This window comes from Delphinus delphis, chromosome 13 (genome assembly GCF_949987515.2).
Source record: "Delphinus delphis chromosome 13, mDelDel1.2, whole genome shotgun sequence".
In the NCBI taxonomy this organism is placed as follows: Eukaryota; Metazoa; Chordata; class Mammalia; order Artiodactyla; family Delphinidae; genus Delphinus; species Delphinus delphis.
This window is the reverse complement of record NC_082695.1, coordinates 14,843,176-14,864,999: the sequence shown is the minus strand read 5'-3', so window position 1 is coordinate 14,864,999 and position 21,824 is coordinate 14,843,176. Positions and strand designations below refer to the sequence as shown.

General features: G+C 54.3%; 1 protein-coding gene and 1 pseudogene across 1 annotated transcript in view; both read right to left on the bottom strand.

The window, feature by feature from the left end:
• Positions 1-15,042, bottom strand: part of DTX1 (deltex E3 ubiquitin ligase 1) — a 36,877-nt gene extending 21,835 nt beyond the window's left edge. Inside the window, exons 1-2 of the mRNA XM_060028133.1 lie at positions 14,840-15,042; positions 13,391-14,343 (exon numbers count right to left, since the gene is read on the bottom strand). Of these exons, the coding sequence (XP_059884116.1) occupies positions 13,391-13,649 (259 nt within the window). The 5' untranslated portion in view covers positions 13,650-14,343; positions 14,840-15,042. The remainder of the gene's footprint in view (positions 1-13,390; positions 14,344-14,839) is intronic.
• Positions 15,043-17,339: 2,297 nt separating this feature from the next.
• Positions 17,340-17,713, bottom strand: LOC132436482 (small ribosomal subunit protein uS8 pseudogene; annotated as a pseudogene).
• Positions 17,714-21,824: the final 4,111 nt, after the last annotated feature.

Sequence of the window (21,824 nt, the reverse complement as noted above, 5' to 3'; positions counted from 1 at the left end):
ATGCCCACCTCCTCCAGGAAGCGCTTTTCCGTTCTGCTGCTATAGCTAGCACATGCTGCTTTTTACTGCATGTATATCTGTGCACTATCATTAAGTGATTTGTTTTTGTTCTTAATCTCCCTCACTGGCTGATGACTTTCAGGAGGACAAGGACCAGGTCAGATCTATGTTTTTGTTCCCAGCACTAGGCACAAGGCGCAAATGAGGCATCTGCAACTGAAACAGGCAACCTACTTGGCATAGGTCGGGGCTCAGAGGGAGTGGGAAAGAGGAGGGGTTGGTCTTTTTTTTTTTTCTTTTCTTTTTGCGGTACGGGGGCCTCTTACTGTTGTGGCCTCTCCCATTGCGGAGCACAGGCTCCGGACGTGCAGGCCCAGCGGCCATGGCTCACGGGCCCAGCCGCTCTGCGGCATGTGGGATCTTCCTGGACCGGGGCATGAACCTGCATCCCCTGCATCGGCAGGCGGACTCTCAACCACTGCGCCACCAGGGAAGCCCGGAGGGGTTGGTCTTGCTAGAGAGGGAGTGCAGACTGGAGCAGAGGCCAAAGTGCACAAGGGGTCCCCAGGGAAGGAGGGACAGGGTTCCTAAGGTCAGCATTGGCCAGCTCTGTAACAAAGGACTCTGGGAGCTCCTCCCAGCCAGCTCAGGGCCAACCAGCCCAGGCGTCCCTCTCTCCAGGGCTCTATTTAGCCGGTATTGATTTTCCTGCCTGTTTACTGGTAGTTATTAAAGGCTGCGTCCCTGGGGTCCTTTTCAAACGAGATCGGAACCTGGTGAGCTGGAGTAATTAGGGCAGCTGCCGTCCTCCCCGCTGGGCCCTGCACCCTGAAGCGCCCAGTGTTGCCTGCCTGCCTGTCCGTCCACCTCCCAGCTCACGCTGGCCGTGGACCAGGCCGAGGGGGGCCAGCTGGTTCCCTGGTGACCTGCCTGGGCTGCGATTTCGAGATTTCCAAGGGAGCAGCGGCGGAAACACTCTTTCTCTTCCCCAGTGGCCCTGGCCTAGATTTTTGGCCAGAACAATGGGTCTAAGATGAGGCTGGAGGTTCCTCAGCCTGGGAGATGGGAAGGGCCTCAGACTGGTGGCCTGAATGCACGGCTGGTCCTTCTAACATGGACCGGCTCTGCTGGGTCCACTCCCCTTCTCTGGCCTCACGGGTACCCAGCTGCACTGGCCACCAGGGTCCGTGTCCCCATGGCAGTTAGGAACCTGTGTCAAGCACGTACTATTTCTGGGCCTGTTTCTGTGTCTGCTTTTGTTCCCTGTCCCCCCACCCCCTCCTTCGCTTCTTAGGAATGTTTGGTTGAAAAATTCCAATCTTGTTCCAGATGAACTGAGGGGAAAGGGGCTTTGGCCAAATGTCAGCTGGAAGATTGCAGGAGCTGGGCCCCTGGAGACCGGGTGTGGGGACGGCCGCGGCCACTGCAGCCAGTGACCAGTTCGTGCCTGGGGCAGAGACAACCAAAGAGAGATCGAGACACAGGTGGGGAGAGCAAGAGACAGGGAGAGAGGGGACTTCCCTGGAGGTCCAGTGGTTAAGACTTCACCTTCCAATGCAGGGGGTGCGGGTTCGATCCCTGGTCAGGGAGCTAAGATCCCACATGCCTCGCAGCCAAAAAAACCAAAGCATAAAACAGAAACAATATTGTAACAAATTCAATAGACTTAAAAAAAATGGTCCACATTAAAAAAAAAAACCTTAAAAAAAGAAAAAGAGAGGGAGAGAAAGGCACAGAGACAGAGACACACATGCACAGAGGGCCGAGATCAAAATGGGAAATGCTAAGGCAGATACAGGAGGATGGGGGGCAGAGAGACTTAAAGAAACAGAATCCTAGGACTTTCCTGGTGGTCCGGTGGGTAAGACTCCACGCTTCCAGTGCAGGGGGCCCATGTTCGATCCCTGGTCGGGGAACTAGATCCGGCATGCTGCAACTAAGACCCAGTGCAACCAGAATAAATACATAAATAAATAAATATTAAAACAAAGAAACAGAATCCTGAAGCCTAGAGACTGAGACAGTCAGGGACAGTCAGGGAGAATGAGAGAGCTAGGCCAGGAAACGGAGGAGCAGAGAGGGGGGACGGGGTGGGGGGGAAGACCGCAGCTACAGCAATACCAATAAAGCTAACGTTTACTGAGTCCCCACTCTGTGCCAGAGGCTGTGTTCAGTACTTTCCTTGCACTAACTCATTTTATCCTCACACGGTTCCTTCTAGGGAGGGACCAGAATTATTCCCATTTTACAGGAGACAACTGAGGTCCCAGAATAGTGAAATCTTGGGAGGGTTGGGGATAATGCTTTATTCATGGAGCCAAGGAAAGGCCAGGTTAGACTGGTTCTAAGGGGTTTAACTCAGCCAAGTGGTAGCCCAGCCTAGGATACCTCCAGCGACGGGGAACTCACTACCTCAGCTTTGCCCTCAGTTGTTTTGCTGTGAGAGGTTTCTGGCTGGAGAACGTGGTCCTGATCTGACCCCTCTGCCTGGAGGCGGGGTGTGTGGGTGTCTCAGCCCTCCAGCTTTTGGCTTTAAGAAAAAGCTGACTCTGTAGAGAGACGGGAGGGTTCTGAGCCCTCCTGTCTGCCTCTCTAGTCTCCAAAGTGTTCCTCCCTGGGCTGAGCCAGTCCTAAGGCCCAGCAACAAACCACTCCCTCTGGGGGTGGCTTCCCGGAGGGAAGTGACCTCAGTTTGGGGGCACCCAGACCCTGACGGGAAGGGGGGCCCGTGGGAGGCAGTCATGGGACATCCTGTCAGGTGGGGGGAGTCCCACTGCTGGCTGAGGCCTGTGACTGGGGGTTGGGCAGTGGGTTAAGCATGAGTTCAACACCCACTGGATGCCAGGCCCCAATGGGGTAGTTTCCTGATTCCTCCCCCAACCCAGAAGTCATCATAACCATCATTCTCGCTCAGAGAACACACTTTTGTGGCCCAGGCTCACGTGAACTCATTTAATCCTCACAGTGGCCCTATGAGGTAGGGGTATTACCATCCCATTTTATTTTTTTTGGCCGCGCTGCGGAGCGTGAGGGGTCTTAGTTCCCTGACGAGGGATGGAACTTAGGCCCCGGCAGTGAAAGCGCCGAGTCTTAACCACTGGACTACCAGGGAATTTACCGTCCCATTTTAGAGGCAAAGAAATAGAGGCACAGAACAGGGTAGGAACGTGTCCAAGGTTATCTGCAAGGAAGTGGTCCAGCCAGAAGCCATCCCAAGACCACCCGGTTCCAGACGTTCCCTTCACTGCTCCACTTGTACTAGCCCATGTTCCAGGGGAGGAAACTGAGGCACGGAGGTTACACAGTAAGTAAGGGACACAGCTGAGGTTCAAACCCAGACTGTTATATGGCCTTCTGGAATAGCGGCCCTCTCCCTTAACCCCTCGACAGATTATCTGCGTGGCTGGCCAACTCCCTGACAGCAATAACAGTAACCATCCTGCTTTATCGAATTCTTCTGTGCCAGCTACTGTGCTAAGGGCTTATGTGCGCCCTCCAGTCCTCGCAATAGCCCTAGAGGTTTTGTGCACTACTGTTAGCCCCATTTGGCAGATGGGGAAACTGAGGCTCCTTGGGAGGACTTGGAGGTCCACCTGGGGGTGGTGGCTGGGCTGGGATTCGAACTGCAGTCTGCGGACCTGGGGCACCTCCCTCTCCCTCCCGCCCTGTGATCAATAATCCCGCAGTGTTCTGTTTCCCTCCAGACTCTCCCAGGGGACTTGTCAACAGAGCCACGGCCCATTAGCGGTTTCTGCACATTTGAAGCTGGCCCAGGCTCCCCAGGGTCTGCTGGCAGCTGGGCAGGCGAGGGGAGGGGGTCTCCAGCCCTGCCTGGGGAAGGCTGAGGGGCTGCACGGCACTCGGAGAGGCTACCACCTTCAACTTGGTTTCAAAAGGCCCTCGCTCTGGAGGCTGCTGGCAGCTGCAAGCTGGCTTTGCCCACTTTATGGGCTGTGTGTGTGTCTTCCCAGTCACCTGGCTTCCAACACACTCGGGTGCAGACCCCCAGGCATGGCAGCAGCAGCTGAGAGACGGAAACGAGAGGGTAGGAAGCAGAAGGAGCAGAGAGTCCTCTATCCCCTGGAGCCCTCATGGTGTTGGGCAGCTGCCCTGACCCTGCCAAGCCTCTGCTTCCTCATCTGTGAAACAGACATCCTCATCATCACGATGGTAAACACTCACAGAGGGTCTGCTCTGTGCCAGGTACTGAGCTAAGTGTTTCACATGTTAAATCTTTTTTTTTTTTTTCGGTACGCAGGCCTCTCACTGCTGTGGCCTCTCCCGTTGCGGCGCACAGGCTCCGGACGCGCAGGCTCAGCGGCCATGGCTCACGGGCCTAGCCGCTCCGCGGCATGTGGGATCTTCCCAGACCGGGGCACAAACCCGCGTCCCCTGCATCGGCAGGGAGACTCCCAACCACTGCACCACCAGGGAAGCCCCACATGTTAATTCTTAATCCACATGACACTCTACAGAACAGGTACCGTTATTATCATTGCCTTGTACAATTGCCAAAACAGAGAGGTGAAGTGATTTACCCAAATCACACAGCTAAGTTATTAAGCCAGGATTCAACCCAGCCAGATTTGAACTTCTCCCCGCTTCCACTGCCACCACCCTGGTCCAAGCCACCATGACTGCCTGCACAGACTACTGCAGCAGCCTCCGTCCTATGTCCCGGTTTCCACCTTTCGCACCCCGTAATGCATTCTCCCAAGGCAGCCAGAGGATCTTCCACAGACTCAGGTCTGACCACATCACTCCTCTGCCCAACACCCATCAATAGCTCCCTAGTGCCCTTAGGAATGAATCAGTCTAAGCTCTTTAGCTCATCTTCAAGGCCCATTACAAGCTGTCCGCACAGCTTCACACTCTAACGACACCAAACTTCTAGTTATTCTCTGAACACATCACGCATGGCTATGCCTCGGTGTATCTGCGCATATGCTGTTCCCTCTGTCTGGAATGTCCTGCAACCCACACCACCCCACTTCCCTCCCTGCCGAGTTCCTACACACTTGTCACGGTTCAGCTCAAGCACTGGCCTCTTAAAATCGTCTCTGCCGCCCTCAGGGAGAATCACTTCCTCCTTGGGACTCACACAGCACCTTCCACCTACAGTACCGCCCTTAAAGCACAGAGCTCACTAAGTGTTGAGGCGTCTGTGCCCTCCAACTTGGAAGCCTCTCAAAGGTTGGGCTGGCTTTCAGCCACCTTAGCATCCCTTTATAGCCAGGAGCACAGGGAAGTAGGTACTTGGAAAATGCTAGCTAAATGAATGAATGAGTCAGTGAATGAATGAATGACCGAATACACACAAGTGAACCTACCTGAGGACTACAAATGACTAGGCTGGAGATTGCAAGTTGAGGGGGAATTTGATATTGTCTTGGGCGCCACACGCTATTTGCATCTTGTAAATATAATGACCAGGCATTTAAAAACTGGGGTGGACTCACTCAAGTCTGGATTTCAAAAATCACCAAGTATCCAAAGAGGCAGCCCCACGGCAACAGTTAGCAGAAGCTGAGTCACAGTCACTCCGTTCATGTTTTCAAGTATTTACTGAGTGGCTACTGTGTACCAGGCGCTAGAGAACAACAGTTGAACGCCGTTGCCTTCCCAGCCACGGCACACACTTCTATTGGCTGCCCGGGTCCTGGAAGCATCTGAATTTTCAGCCTCTTTCTAGATGGAGAAATTGGAACCCAGAAAACGAAAGCGGCTTTGTCCAAATCACTTACAACTTAGAGATAGATGTTGACCCCAGGCTCCTTGACTCTTATTTTCACAGCCCCAGGTGACTAACGCCTTGGCATGAATGAACCTTTGTTCCCTAGAAGAGAGGAACCTGGGGAGGGCTCCATAACGTGCAATTTCAGGTGAACCCTACGCTTCCCCTGGCGTGCCCTGCTTGCTCTGCTTGCAGTGGGCAGGAGAGGGCACAAAGGCTCAGTGGCGGCGGGGCCCAGCCTGTCATCGGCAGAAGAGGTGGCTACGCTGCAGCTGCTGGCAGGACTGTCCCGGTCACCAGCGCTGCCTTCTTTGATTGCTTCCTCCTTTGTTCTGCATTTCAGGGCGTTCAGCTCCACGGCCCAGTGCCAGACTCCCTCCCATTGCCCATCACCCGCCTGCCACTCCTATTCAGGCAGGTGGAGGTGGCAGCCTGGAGCAGCTCCAGAGGGACGATGGGAGGAGCCCAGAGAGGGAGAGGTGCTTGGCCAGGGTGACAGAGCAAGGATGCAGCTACACAGGACCTGGGGGAGACTCAGTCTCCAGCCTGCCTGCTCCTGGAGCCCAGAGGTCAGGAACAGCCCCATATCCCCGACCTCCTCGGCGTCCGGCCGCCTGTATCGTGCCCATCACCCCTACCAAAACACAAGGGCTTTGAGGCCAGCGATTTGTATGTGTCCTGTTCACCGCTGCATCCCTAGTGCCTAGGACGGTGTCTGGCCCATAGTAGGTACTCATTAAATTCCTGCTGAATGAATGAACAAATTAGTACTGACCACAATCCCATGAGAGAGTCCTGCTGTTGGACCCATATTACAGAGGAGGAAACTGAGGCTCATGGAGAGAGTGTGGTTTACCCAGAGTCAAAAGCCAGCACCCCCTCACCCCCTCACCCCACCCCACAGTTACCAGAGGGCTGCGAAGGAGGGAATCTAGAGCCTGGGCCGCACCAACAAGGCTCCCTGAGGCAGCCAGTTCCAGATTTGGGGCCCCCTGTTTTCAGCTGGTATCAGCAAGGGCAGCTGGCAGCTGGTGGGGTGCCTCTGTGGACTGGGAGGCCAGGGGGACTCATGGTGGGGGCAACTGTCTTGGGACCTGGAGTCTGTCCTGCAGAGTGGCTACCACTGGGTGTGATGCAGGAGTGAGAGGAAGGAGGGAGGCCCAGGGAGACACAGGTGTGCGGGGAGGGAGGCGTGGGAGGGCTCTGGGCACCTTCCATACCCTGAGAATACCACCCTGAGGAGGGAGCTAGGGATCCCACTGCCCACAGCCTGAATGGGCAGCTCCACTGTGACCAGTCCTGCCCCATCACCTCCCCATCCTGTCCCCTCCTCATTACCCTCCCATCACATCCCCCATCACCCCCTCTGTAGAACCCCCATGCCTCCCCCTTCACTCCCCTCCATCACAGCCGTTATTACCCTCCCCATCACGGTCCCCTTTATCACACCCCCAACTCCACCCCACCATCAATAGCCCCAGTCATGGTCCCCAACGCCTCCCCGGCCCCTCCCCCCTCCACGGCTCTCATCACCTTCCCTATCACCTCGCCTACTCCAGCCCCACACTTCCGCATCACAGCTTCCGTCACCTCCTTCATCTCTAGGTCAGACCCTAGCTCCCTTGGACGGATGTGGGGGTGGGGGGGCGGGGGCGTTGGAGAGAGCAGGAAAGGATGGAGAGGGGAGGCAGGGTACATGAGAGGAGAGAGAAGAGGCTATGGGGAGGATTTGACCCGGGATCTCTCACACCCACACCCCACAGGACTGGTCCAGCCGTGGGTGGGCGCTGTCCAAGGTGCTGGGGCAGCCAGGCCTGGCGCAGTGGGCGCTGCAGACCACCTAGATCTGAATCTCTGATCCATCTCTTCCTAGCTTGGGCAGGTGGCTCCCCACCCGCTGAGCCTCACCTTTGCTATGTATAAAATGGGTCAGGAAGGGCCTACGTCAGCCCCTGCCCAGCCTGCTTCAGCTCTGGCCTCCAAGGGCCCTTGATTAACGAGGCTGGTCCTGCAGTGTGACTCTGGGTCCCCTGGGGCCTGGCCGCTAAAGGGTGACAGCTGGCAGCCCGGCCATGCCCGGTGGGACTCAAGAGGCCTCCCTTCCGCTCCTTACCTCTTCCCACTTCTGTCACTGCCTCCGTTTTCCACTCAGGCCTGGGTTTCCTCTAGCCAGAAGTGTTCCTCAAACCATACAAAGTCTTGGAGGAGTCCTCCTCCAGGAAGTCCTCCCTATCAGAGGCCCCAGGCACACACTGCCCACATCACTTGGCCAAGGGTAACCTGTACCTCTCCTATGAGGTACTTAGATCTTTTTCCTACTTCAGCATGAGTACTACGAGCAAAGCAATATTCCCCATGCTTTTACCTACATTACCTCATTCAGTCCTCACGGTAATAATCCTCTCAGGTAGGAACTATTCTTATTCCCATTTTACAGAGCAGGAATCTGAGGCTCAGAGAGGTTAAGGGGCTTGCGCATGGTCACACAGCCAGCAAGGGGCCAGGCTGGAATTCAGATCTATATCTGAATCCAAGAGTTCAACTGCCGTTCCCATGATATGTATTGATATTTGTCTTTGCCTTCACTAGACCCTGAAATCAGTTTGGCAGCGGCCTTGTCCTTCTTTCTGAGTTCCTAGGAACCAGCCCAGGGCCTGGTACTGAGCAGGCACCAGTGACTGTCAAATAAAAGTGATGATGAATTTATGGTACCAGAAGAGACTCCAGGAGCCAGACAAGCAGCCAGAGGCAACAGGATGGGCCTGTAAGGGTGGAGGTGCAGGCAGTGTGACAGGTGGTGGTGGGAGACACCCCCGTACGGACTAGTTGGACCTGCGGCCACCAGTGGACGGACCCTTCCTAGTCCAAACGCACATCCTTCTTGCCCCTGGTGTCAGGCCCGGCCCCCTGGGGCCCTCCAGGTTGTCTGCGAGAGAGTCCCAAGGGGTCCTGTAACCGGGTAGCTGGGCCCTGGAGGCCTCTGGGGTTGCACAGGCTGTTTCTGCTTTGGTACAGAATCCGGCAACAAGCCAGAGCTCTCAAGGGAGAAGGGGGAGGGGACTCTCTCAGCTGGCTCGTTGAATGTCACCTTATTCTCCACCTTGAGACCTGTCTGAGAGGCCTGGGTTCCAGAAGAGTGATCGACTGTGTGACTTTGGGCAAGTCACTCACCCTCTCTGGGCCTCTATCTCTCCATCGATACAACGACCTGCCTAGGAGTCTCAGTTCTGGCGGTGCCTTCCCCAGTGATGGCTGCTCTTCCCACTGGGTGGCCCCACCTGGTCTCCAGCAGCCTAAGTGTGTCTTCAGACAGGATGTTCCCATAAGGGCACCAGGGCTGAGTGGTACTCCAGCTACCCAGAGAAGGGATGATGTAGGCTTGGAAGATGCTGAAACCAGCCGCCACCTGTGACTCCAGCCTGACAGCTTGGGAGTGCCAGGCACAGCTGTGCTTTGAGTCGTGGGGACAGTAGTTGTGGATGGTCCCCAGCCTGGCCTCACCCAGCCTCAGCTGTCCCATCTACAGAATGGGCAGAAGGCTGCCATAAGTGCCCCCAGCGGCAGTGGGAGAAGAGAATGGGCGTCGCCAGTCAGTCGGAAAGGTGGCCCTCCCTCTGCCCCCAGCCGTGTGAGCTCAGGGAGAAATCTGGAAATTGCCTAGGAATTGGTTAGGTCATATGCCTGTGAAAGGAACACCAGGGTCACAGCATCCCTGCCACTTGGGTTCCAGACCTGCTGGGCTTCAAAGGGAACCTCACCCCGTGTAGAGAGTGATGAAAACAGCCCAGCAGGGGAGAGGTGACGGGGCACCAGCTGAACAAACAGCAGCCCCCATGGGAGCAGGCCTGGCCCTTCCCTTGTGGTCCAAGCCTGACATCTGGGCTTTCTTCCGCTGGCCGCATGACAGGCATATAGACAGGGCATTTGTGGGTCAAGCAGATTGGTGCTGTGTGCGTGTATGCACACACGTGTGCACCTCGGCACACGCCACGAGGCGAGTATTTCTGTACAGGCCACGCTGGGCATGCCGTGGGACCACTGCTGTCCTACCCTATGGGCAGCTTAAAAATGTATTAGGGCAGGGGTTGGTGAACTGCAGCCCGCGGGTCAAATCCACCCGCTGCCTGCCTTTGCACAGCTCACGAGCTGAGTGGTTTTTACATTTTCAAATGTTTGGGGAAAAAAAAAAAGAGTTCATGACCCGTGAAAATGATATGAAATTCAAATGTCAGCGGCTGCAACTAGTTTTATCAGGACACAGACACATTCATTCATTTGCATACTGTCTGGCTGCTTTCAAACTACAGCAGGAGAGTTAAGCTATAGCAGCAGTTACAATAGAGACTGTAGGGCCCACAGAGGCTAAACTATTTACTATCTGACCTTATCAGAAAGTCTGCAGCTCCGAAGTCAGGGCACTGGGGCATGCTGCTACCTCCCACAAAAACTTAAAGTTTGGCTTCAATGAACCTATCGAGAATTTTACAATTAGAAAATCTAGAGAGAGGTTGTGTCCATTTCAGTACATGCATGTGAGCTTTGGGTTTTACAACGTTATATTGTTTGTGCGTGTGTGTGTCTGTGTACCATGATCTTCAAGATGCAGGATCTCCGACTCATCTTTCACGCATCCGTAGTGTTCAGCACATGCTAGGCTCATGGTGGGTAATTAGTTAAGGTCTGTGGGATAAAATAACGTGTGGTTCTCTCCATCAACTCAACAGTCCTGCTAGCAAAGCGATACTCTTGCCCATTTCACAGATGTGGAAACTGAGGTCTGGACAGGTGACAACACCTGCTTGAGGCTCTTTCCTGGACCATTAATTATGAGGACAAGATGTCCTTCCTTGACTTTGTATTGCTCCTGGGAGAACTGGGCGATCATGTTATTACACGTCTGGTGGGAGACATCTTGCCCCTCCCTCTAGCAGTTTTCCAGGCATCCTAGGTCCCCTGCCGGCCCCGTAGGTTTCCAGGCCTTCCTCCCTTGTTGGGGGTCTTGGCAGGCTCCCAGGGGCCTGTGGAGGGATGAGTATTTTTTTTTCCCTTTTCCGGCAAACAGGGGGCAGGTGTGGAGTGAGCAGCTCCCGGAGGGGGCAGTGGGAAGACGACTGAAGCTGAACTTCTGGGGGATCCGGCGAGGCTGACCCATAAGAGGGGTGCCATTGAGAGTAAGGGACCTGCTGAAAGGGGGAATGGAGGGAGTTTGGGGCGTTAGGAGCCCAAGTGGGGGTGTGGGGATAGAAAAGGAGCCCCGAACAGGAGTGTGGAGATCAAAGGCAAAGTGGCCAAGTTGGCAACCTTGGGTGGGGCTTTCGCTGCTTCTGAGGGACCATAAGTCACGCCCTGGAAAATCCGCCCCCACCCCCCCAATAGCTTTGAACCTACAGAACGCAGACCACCGAGCCAAGGAGAAGACACACTCCTTCTGCTGTCAGACCCCTGCCCTCCACCAGAGACGGTTCCAGGATAAACCAGAGAGAATGGGGCAGGGGACGCCTAGCAATTCGCCACCAGGGACTCTGCCTCTCTGGAAGGATTGGCACCAGGATTCAATGGTGACTTCCTCTACTCTCAGGATAAAATCCAAAGCCCTTTTCACGGCTGTCCAGTGCTGTACGTCTGGTCCCTGCCCCAGCCTCATCTTGTACCACCTTTCCCTCATCCACTGCACTCCAAACGCAATGGATTTGAACGTACTCTGCTCCTTCCCACCACAGGGCCTTTGCACTGACTGTTCCCTCTGCTGGGAGCACTGTCTCCCACACTCATTCCTTAGATTTCTATTCAAACCTGACTTCCTCAGATTAGCCTTTCTGACCACTCCTAGACCAAGTTCATTTCATGTTCTCAGACCTGCAACTGATTATCTATGTGGTTATGTGTTTGCCTGCTTACCGACTACATTGGAATCTCCAGCATAAGTCCTCCACAAATAGACCTCTACTAAGGACCCTGGCTGTCTTTTTTTTTTCTTTTTTCTTTTGGCCGTGCTGCGTGGCTTGCAGGATCTTAGTTCCTTGACCAGGGATCGAACCGGGGCCACGGCAGTGAAAGCACCAAGTCCTAACCGCTGGACCACCAGGGAATTCCCTGACCTTGGCTGTCTTGCTCCTTGCAGTATTCTAGGGCTTAGCACGGGGTCGAACACACAACAGGAGGTCAGTAAATCGATGATGGCATGAATGAACGATTGGTACCACCAGTGACTGCTGCCAATACCTGGTGTTTTGGAACACAGACGTACTGAAAAGTAACATCAACAAACCATCTGTTATGATTTTGCCTGTGTTTCCACACTTGGTGACCACCCTGTAGGCACCAAGCAATGTTCTAGAGCAGAGCTATCTACTAGAGCTTTCTTTGGTGATGGTGATGTTCTGGATCTATGCTGTCCAATACAGTAGCCACGAGACACACGCAGCTATTGAGCACTTGAAATGTGGCTAGTGGGACCGAGGAATTAAATTTTACTTAATTTTAATTAAATGTAAATTTAAATTGCCACGTGGGCTTAGTGGCTACCATATTGGACAGCCCAGCTCTAAGAGAGAAGGAAAGTGTCCTCCTGTCCCCAAGGTTGCTACATGCAGTTTTGTCATCTAGGGATTCACTGTAATTCCCTCAAACCTCCATCAGCTGGTCCTTGGGGGTGAACATGCCAAGGATTCCTTGGTAGCTTCCATGAGGCAGGACCTCACCATTCCCCACTGCCCACCGAGCTTGTCGTAGAGACCACCAGGCAACAATGACTAGGGAGATCTCCGCAGTGGTGGCAAACAGAAATGCTGAGAGTGGGACATCCCCATTTTTACCACCATCATCACCTGTCACACAGCACCAAGACTGCCACCAACCTTATCCTCTCCATCATTACCATCACACCACTCCCAAGACCACCACCAACACAGCCATCAACACCACCACCACAAATTTCACAATCAATACTACCACTGACACTATCTTCTCCAACATTACCCGCCCCCCACCATCAACACCACCAACACCCTCACCCCCCCATCATTACAACCACCATCACATCACCCCAACAATACCAATACTTAGAGCCAATATAAGATGCCAGTTAAAGAGTTTCGGTTCTGGAAATCAATTGGGCTTAAATCCCAGCTTTAAGTTTAAATCACTCAACTTCTGTGAGACTCAGTTTCTTCATCTGTAAAATGGGATGGCTACTACTACCACTACTACCACTAACATAATAGTGAGACTGGCTGTAACAGTTGGAAAAAATCAAATGAGGAAGTGCATGAAAAGCCTTTTTACTATGATGATTGAGCGCTAATGATCTTCTAGGTTCTTTGCTCAGTGAGCACAATTTTATTGAACCCTCACACAGCTGTGAGAGACACTGACCCATCCATCTTGCAGATGAGGAAACTGAGGCTCAGAGAGGTGATGTAACTTGCCAACAGCCCCACTCCTAATATGAGAGGCTGGACTGGAACCCAGGTCTTCAACAGGACTTTGCTAGACTGTCCCTTTTCGGGGGAGGGGGTCGGATTAACAGATTGGCCTTCCGCAGTTCTGTGCTCCCTCTTCAGGGATGCCGGGGGGCATTTCAGCATCCCGCCATGAAAGGCGGTATTGTGGTGGTGATGGTGGTGGTGGGGTGGGGAGGGTAGCGAGTCCACTCACCTGTGTCCTGGCGAAACTGGTGCATGGACTGCAGGTCGATGATGTAGGGCACCAGCTGGGCATCCACTTGCCCCAGGACCACAGAACCACGGGCATCCTCCTTGAGCACGTTCTCGATGTGGTGGCACACGGTGGCTGTGTAGGGCCGCCAGCGGCTGTGCTCATTCAGCCACTCCCACACCACCACCCGGGCTACATTCTGCGGTGGGAAGCCCAGCCCGTTCACGGGCATCATCACACCCTGGCCTGGTCGTGACATGGCCGCTGCTGCCTCAGGGGCCAGGACCCTACTGTTACTGGCTCAGCTCCTCCTGGGCCTGGGAGCAGGTGGGGAACTTCCTCTCTCCCCAGGGCGGCAGCAAGGACTCTCCGGCCTCCTTTCTAACTGCCGGCCCTCTCTGAGGCCCAGAGGCCTCAGTTAAAGGCGTGTGGGCTGGTGTTCCGGGCGCCAAGACCCCTTCCCGCAGAGCCGTCTCAGGTAAAGGTGCTGCTCCGGGGAGCGAGTGTCTTTCTTACGATGGGAAACGGTGCTCTAGATTCCTCGGTTCCCTGGGCTCCGATAGGGGAGTGAAGCAGCCGCCTCTACTCTAGGTCCGGGCTCTGTACTGCTGGTCTCCCGTTCTTCCTGGCCGAGCAGGGCCTGTCACCAGGCGGCCCGGCCCCGGCCCTCTGCGCTCCCCACTGCGTCCCAGACCCTGCGCCTGGCTCCAGTGGGGCTGCTTGCCTTGTCTCAGGTCCGCGCCCCCCGACGGCTCCCGCTGAAGGGGGCGTCCCTGTCCCCGTTGTCCCCGATCCACGGCGTCCTGGAAGGCCTGGGTGGCTGAAGAACGCACGGGGGAGGGATGCGGCGCGTACTCCCTGCCCTCCGGCCGGGGCTACGGCTCCGGAGCTGGGCTGGGGGAAGAGGGGGGCGGGGGCCCGTGGGCACGCCCCACCCCACTCGTGCTCGCGACCTGCCAGGAGACAAGAAGGGGAGAGGGCCCTTTAAGAATAGAGCGCGGCACCCCCTCCCCCCTTCCCGGGAGAGCGATGGGTTGAGAACAATGGGGAACAGATGGGGGGGGCAGCAAGGGGGGCTAAAGGGGGTCGCCTGGTCGCGCTCCCTTGGGGCAGGCCTGAAGGGAGGGCTGGGGCCGGGGGCGCGATTTCCCGAAACTCCTCGCCTGCTGCGCCCCCTCCTCAGTTCCCTGAGCGCTCCCCTCCCCCGGGGCCCGCTCCTGGCCGAGGGATGCAGGGTGCGCGGGGATGTGCCAGGATGCGCCGCGCTGCAGGCTCGGCCCAGGGCCCCTCGGGGGTCGCGTCACCGAGGAGGCGAAGCCGGGAGCTGGATCGTCTATGCCTCCCTCCCTGGGGGAACAGCCCTCCTTCCCCAGCCCAGACCTCCCCAGAGCGCGCGCGGGCCTCCCAAAGGAGCCGGGGGTGGGGTCCCTAAGCGCCCCGCGCTCTCACCGCCTCTCCTCTGCTCTGCCTCGTTCTCCGGTTCACGCTTCAGCACCGCCGCCTCCTGGGCTCCCCCCGGAGTGGGAGGGAGCCGCTGTCCCCCCTCCGTGCCCTTTGCCTCCCAGGCCGCGCGCCGGGGCGCTGGGCTTTCCGCACGCTTACAGACTACCCCGCCGACCGACGGACGCGTGAGCCTGCTGCCGGCCGCCGGGATCCCGCGGGTGGGAGGCGGCCTCGGCAGTGCTCAGAGGAGGGAAGGGGGAGGGGGCGGAGAAGGAGGAAGGGGAGGAGACAGATCGCGGCCCTAAGCGCCAGCGGCGCTGACACGCGAGTCGCCGGGCGCCCCATATCCTCGGCTAGGCCCACCTGGGACCCCGCGAGGCCTCCTGACCCAAGCAGGATGCAAGGCATGGAGTGGGGTGTCCACTGGAACGCCTGCTTGAATCTTAGTCATCTTTACATTCTAGTTGCCCAGTCCAGGGCCTGGTACAGAATAGATGCTCAATAAATGCTTGAATGAATGGAATACGATCCAGAGATTGTTTGAAGAAAGATCTTAAAGCCTTCTAGGGTAGGCTTCTTTTCTTCTTCCGCTATTCTGGGGGAGGGGAGTGAGGAGGGGCTGGCAGAGGGAATCATAGAATCTGAAGTGTAAGTATGGGACAACTGAGGCCCATAGAGGGTAAGAAATAGGCCCAGGATCACACCGCAGCTTGGGGCAGTGCCCAGACAGCACGCAGCACTGATTCTCCTCCCAGTACCCAATTAGCCAGCCGAGAGCCCACTTCCCCAAGGCAACAAACCCACTCCAGGTAAGTGTGATGGCAACAACATCTTGCCTCCAGGAGGGTGGGGTGGACCTAGGCCAGGAGGCAGAGAACTTGGAGGAAGGTAAGGGTAGGCCCTCCGTCATCTCATTAAGGGATGCCTGCAAACAACAGGTGCTCGATAAATGCTTGGTGAGGGTTGGCTGGATGGAAAAGGAGGCAGGTGGTGGCAGCAGCTCAAGTGTTAATGGGATGACCAGCTCTCCCTCCTCTGGCAGGCTGAATGCAACTGAGAACACACATCATCTTGGAGGGGGATGGACCACCCGGGGCCCGCGGGTGTTTAGATTAGGGAAGATGAAGGATGCGTCCGGGAACTCCAGCCTGGGTGGCAGACAGAGGTCAGCGGCCTGTTTGGGAGTCTGTCCAGAGCAGCCCACGCTCCTCTTCCTCTCCAGGGCAGCTGGTGATAAACTAGAAAAGGTCAGGGGCAGATTGCTCAGGGGAGCTTTCCCAGAACCGAGTTCTGGCTCCCCAGACAGCTGGAGGGATCTCCCCCCGACACCGCGCCCCGGGGCCCCTGCTATCTCCTGCTGTCCAGTGCTCAAGGGGCTTTTCCCGGTTGGGCATGATTCTGTTTGCTTCTGCCTGCTGCAGGCTAAAGACAGAGGCTCTGTATAGAGCCAGCTCTGCAGTGCTACCGCTCCAACAGGATGGCTGAGCTCTGGGATTTTAGTCTAGGGCTCACCGATGGCTTTGCAGGGGTCCACGAGCCCTGTCCTCCCATTTACAGGCAAACTTAGATGTCTGTGCATTTTTTCTAGAAGGGCTCTGGCTTTCATCAGATTTTTCTCAAAGGAGGCTGTGACCCAAAAGATTTGGAGCTGATGCTAAACAACCTTATGTTACAGAAGGGGATCTGGACCTCAGGGTAGAGAAGAGACTGGCTCAAGGTCACATGGAAATTTAGCAGCAAGTTGGAAAGAAGAAGCCAAGACTCCAGACTGTATAATGCTATTTAAGGTCTGACTAAATGTCACCTCCTCCAGGAAACCTTCTCTGAACTCATCCCATCTTCCTCTGTGTTCCTTTGCACATACCTTGATGTGACACCCTATATCACAACTAGCCGCTTCAGTGGAATCTGTCCCTGCTAGGGTGAGACAGCCATGAGATCAGAGACTGTGTCTTATTCATCTTTGTGTGGTGTGGCTGGTGTGTATTACATAAGCATTGTCGTTTATTGAGTGCCTATTATGTGCCAAGGCACTTACATAATGCTCACTCCTCTTCACAGTTGTCCTGCAAGGTAGGTAATATTGTCCTCATTTTACAGGTAGAAAAACTCTCCTGGAGCTCAAAGGGGTTAAGTGGCTTGCCCAAGTCCCACAGGGAGTGAGTGGCAGAGCTGGGATTTGAATCCCAAACCCTTTGGCACCACCCACATCACCATACTGCCATGGTGTCTGTTCAGTGACGAATGAATGGCAACCACCTGAGGATCTGGTGCAGCGTGGCCCTCATGGCCCCTCTCAGCTAGATTGTGGAGCATCTGGAAGTACAAAGCCCTGCTCCCCAGGCATCCTGGGAGAAAGGGATTCCAAGGAGGGGAAAGGAATCTGGCCTTCAAGGAGCTCACAGTCCACTGGGGAGATACTCAGACACCAGTGGGGAAGCCAACAGAGGAGAAGCAATCCATCATGAACTCTTTTAAAAATGTATTGTGTGTATGTATGACATCCCTAGTAGAAGAATCCCAGGATTTTGTCTTCTGTGTGTTTCTGTCTTGCTTCCTTGAGGCCATGATACTAGCTGAGGTCATCAGTACAGTGAGTTGGGAAAAGATGATTCTGCCACTTTTCCAGATCTTTGAGTGACACGTCAAATCCGAGGCTGATCCCACTTATTTAACCTGTGTGTGAGTTTCACACTGACTTTCTTGCTCTGTGATCATCAGTGATTTCAAATTTGCTGATGTAGCCATGCTTCATCATCACAATTAGAAACCAGACGATGACTCTGGAGCATGACCTAAAGGAACTTGGAGTTTTTCTTTCTTCTCAGCATTGTTGATGCTCTTAAGAGCATTGGCCAGGATGTTCATGTGCACCATTATAGCAGCATGGGAGTACGGCAGAAAGAGATGACTCACTTTTTGTTCTCCTGTCCATCCATCTGTCCATCCAACCATCCAGCCATCCATCCATCCATTCATCTGTACAAGTACCCTCCCTCCCTCCCTTTCTCCTACCTACCCATCCCTCCGTCCATCTATCCACTCATCTATCTGTCCATCTATCCATCCAAAAAATACCAGACCCAGCCCATGAGCCAGGCACTAGGCTATCTAACCCAAATAGCATGGTTCTTGCTCTCCTGTTTCTCAGACTCTAGTGGGAGAGTGAGCTGTGAATCAAAGAATCACATAAAGTATGATTAAAAATTTGCAAGAGCCATGAAGAAGTTCAGGATATCATGAGGGCCTCTACCAGGGGTCCTACCAGGTCTAGGGAGTCAGGGAGGGCTTCTCAGAGGAGGTGACATTTCAGCTACTCCCTGAAGGATCCATAGTCTTAATGTGGCTAAGCCAGTGGGAGGAGGAGCAGGAATGTGCGAAGGCCCAGAGGTGGGAAAGAGCTTGGTGTGTTAAAGCAACAGAGAGGAGGCTGGAGTGGCCACTGAGAATGGATCAGGGGTGAGCGTGGGGCAAATCGAGGTGGGCAGGGCCACCATGCAGAGCCTAGCATGGGTTTGGGATTTTTATCCTGAGAGCCATGGGGAGTTACTGAAGGGGATTTAATGCAATCTGAGTTGTGTCTGAAAGAGCCCGACAGTAACTAGACTTTATTGAGCACCTACTGTATGCCCAGTGCTGGGCTAAGTGCCCCAGAGGGGGAAGTGAAGATGTGGGAACCGTTTTCTCTGGGACACAGAACAGGATGGGTGACCCTGAAGACCATACCAAGGTCAGGTATAATCGGGGCATGAGTCCTGCGAGGCAGATGGCACCCCTGCCCTGCACCCCGAAGGGCCAAGTGAGTTCAGACTTTTCCGAATTCTTCTCTCCAGCTCCCTACATCCTGGTGCGTGGACCAGCTGTGACCTTTCCTACAGCAGCGGGGGGAAAGTTTAAGTGGGAAATAAGAAACAGAGCAAGAAAGATTGTTTGGGTGTCTTGGGGACTGAAACAGGGCCCCTGGAACTCAGAGCGTTCTGCTGAAAACAGGGGACTTCCTCCGGCTTGCAGGATGCAGGTGGGGTGGCGAGTGGTACAAGGTCATTTGCTGCCAGCCGAGAACCGGTGGTGGAATTAGAGAAACCCCAGAATGGTAACATACACAGCCGGCCCTGGTGGGCGAGGAGCGTCCACGGGCACAGCGGCCAGGGTGGGAGCTGCTCTGATGGCCGCACGTCCAGGTCGTGGGGTTGCTGCCGGGTGAACACAGATCCCTGAGCCTCACCCTAACATTTGGATCCAGCGGGACTTGCGTGGGGCTTGAGTATCTCTCAGTGAGACAAATGGCTTACCTTAGAGCTCTGGGCCTCACTCCGGATGCATAGGAGAATCTCCTGGGGAGTGGTTAAAAACTGTCCATGTCCCAAGCCCCACCTTCAGGAACTCTGAGTTAGCTGGACTGGGGGTCCTGGCATCAGTAGTTTTTGGCCAGTGGTCCTTTCCTGGATTGGGGTGATTGGAACTGAGAGAGGGTTAAATCAGCCCAGGTAACTGGGCCGATAATACAGAGTATGAGCTCTCAGCTCTCGTTCTGGGCCATCCGCTTGTTCGTCCAATCAGAAGATGTTTATCGAGCATCTACTATGTGCCACACACTGATCTAGGCACTGGGAATACAATAATAAACAAAAGAGTCAAAAACCTCTGCCCTCCTGGTGCTGACATTCTAGTGGGGTGGAGGGCAGAGATAGACAGTAAACAAAGACATAAGTAAAATACATAGTATATCAGAAAGTGTAAGTGCTGTGGAGAAAAATAAAACCTTCTTAACATTGCTGGTGGGGATGTGAATTGGTGCTACCGTGTTGGAAAACAGTCTGGCTTTATCTCCTAAAGCCGAGCATGTACGTATCCTACGACCCAGCAATCCTACTCCGAAGTAGGCACCGTGGGGAAATGCTGGCCCATCTACACCAGGAATCACCTGGAAGAATATTCATAGGGGCGCTGTCCACTAAGTGTCCAAAATTGGGAAACACCCACATGCCCATCTATGGGAGAGCAAATGAATAAATTCCCATGATGAAATATTACTCGGCAGTCAAAACACAGGAACTATAGCCACACATTGCAATGTGGATGGATCTCTGAGATAGAATAGCCAATGAAAAACGTCCCATTACGTAAACACGATATCCTTCCTATCAAGTTAAAAGCAACTAAAAGCATACACACACATATGTAATAATAAACTATAAAGAGGAAACAAGGGAAGTATCACTATAGGATTCAGGATGAAGATTGTGGTGAGGGGATTATCATGGTGGGGGGGAACCATCTGGTTAGATGCAGGTTATTGTCAAGGCTATAGTTTTTGTTTCGAGTGGTGGTTTCACAGGTGTTTATTGTATTATTAAATTTAATAATTAAATGCTGATGAGAGTAGGCTGTGAATCAAGGGTTATGATTACCCCCTCTTTATTTTTTGTGAACTTGGGTTAAAGAAAAAAAAGCAAGCAAGCAGGAGGGGCTAGAGCACGCTGCTGGTGGGAGGTGGATTGCAATTTTCTTTCTTTTTTTGGCATGTGGGATCTTAGTTCCCCAACCAGGGATCGAACCCGCGCCCCTTACAGTGGAGCCCCTTGCAGTGGAAGTGCAGAATCTTAACCACTGGACCGTCAGGGAAGTCCCAGTTTGCAATTTTCAATCAGTTAATCAAGGAAGGCGCCATGGGGTGACATCTGAGCCGAGACTTGAGGGAGGGGGTAGTGAACCACAGGAGAGATGTAGGGAAGGGTGTCCTAGGCAGAGGACAAAGCAGGTGCAAACGCCCTGAGGTGGGAGTGTGCTTGGCATGCTCTAGGCATGGCAGCGGGGTCCGTGGGCTGGAGGGAGGGAGTGTGGGCACTTGTCCTGCATGGAGGAGAGAATAAAGCAGGCTTCGGGGAGGGGACAGGGAGCATGGTCCAGAGTTCCCCGAAGAGCCCAGATCCTGGATCTGCTCTTCTCAGCAATTTGCCTTTCGATTTTTTTTCTTGGATTCCATGAGACACTTCAGTTTCCTTGAGGTAGTTTAACTGAGTTTCTGTTACTTGCAACCCAGTGAGTCCTACTTGGTTAAATCACTGACCCTGTCTGGTCCAGAAGACTGTGGTGCGGGTTACTTCGGGAGAGGTTTCTCAAGAGATAAGTGCAAACTCGAGAGTGGATGCTGTGCAGTAGAAAACCACCCGGAGATGGGAGGAGACCCAGGCCAGCATCAGATACGGGGCATGGAATGGTGATTAGCCCATCCACTGAGTGCTTTTTAAGCATCAGGGATTTTATTAACTTCTTTCCAGCCTCCTGGGTATTAATATAGATTTTACAGGTGAGGAGACTGAGACCCAGGGAGGTTATGACATACAAAGTGAGCAGCCGAGTGGGAAAACCCCATGTCTGTTTGACGGTGAAGCCCCTGCACCTGGGATACGAGGTTTCTGACTCTTTTCCATTGGTGTGTCCCCTCATCTTTGGGTAACTTGGGGGCAGGTGAGTCCTTGTCACTTCTCCCTCTTCTCCAGCCCCTGGGCAATCTGGAGGCCCGCGGGCAGCTAGGCGTGGTGGGCGCAGGCCATCCCAGGACCCGCTGTGTCTCCAGCACGGAGGGAGGGAAGGGACCCAGAGAAAGAACAGAGTTCAGAGTCGGCTGTGGCGGGCATGTGGCAGGGATGCGGTGCAGCTCTGGGGTTTATGCAAAGCTGGTCCATCTGAGGAAGCCGGGGAGCAGAGAGGAGCTCTGACTTTCTCCAGGATCCTAGTGCATTTTTTCCCCCTCTAGAAACGGCCAGTTTCGTCCAGGGGAGGGAAGGGCGGGGAGGGCTGCGAATTGAAATGGAAGCATAGCGCCCCCTGGTGGCCTATTTTGGGCCATTGCGCTAATGCTGGAGGGATTTCCAGGTAATTCGTTTTATTTTTGTCGTGGTAAAAACGCATAACATAAAATTTATCGCCTTAACCACTTGTAAGCATACAGCTCAGTAGTGTTAAGCATATTCAAATTGTTGTTCAA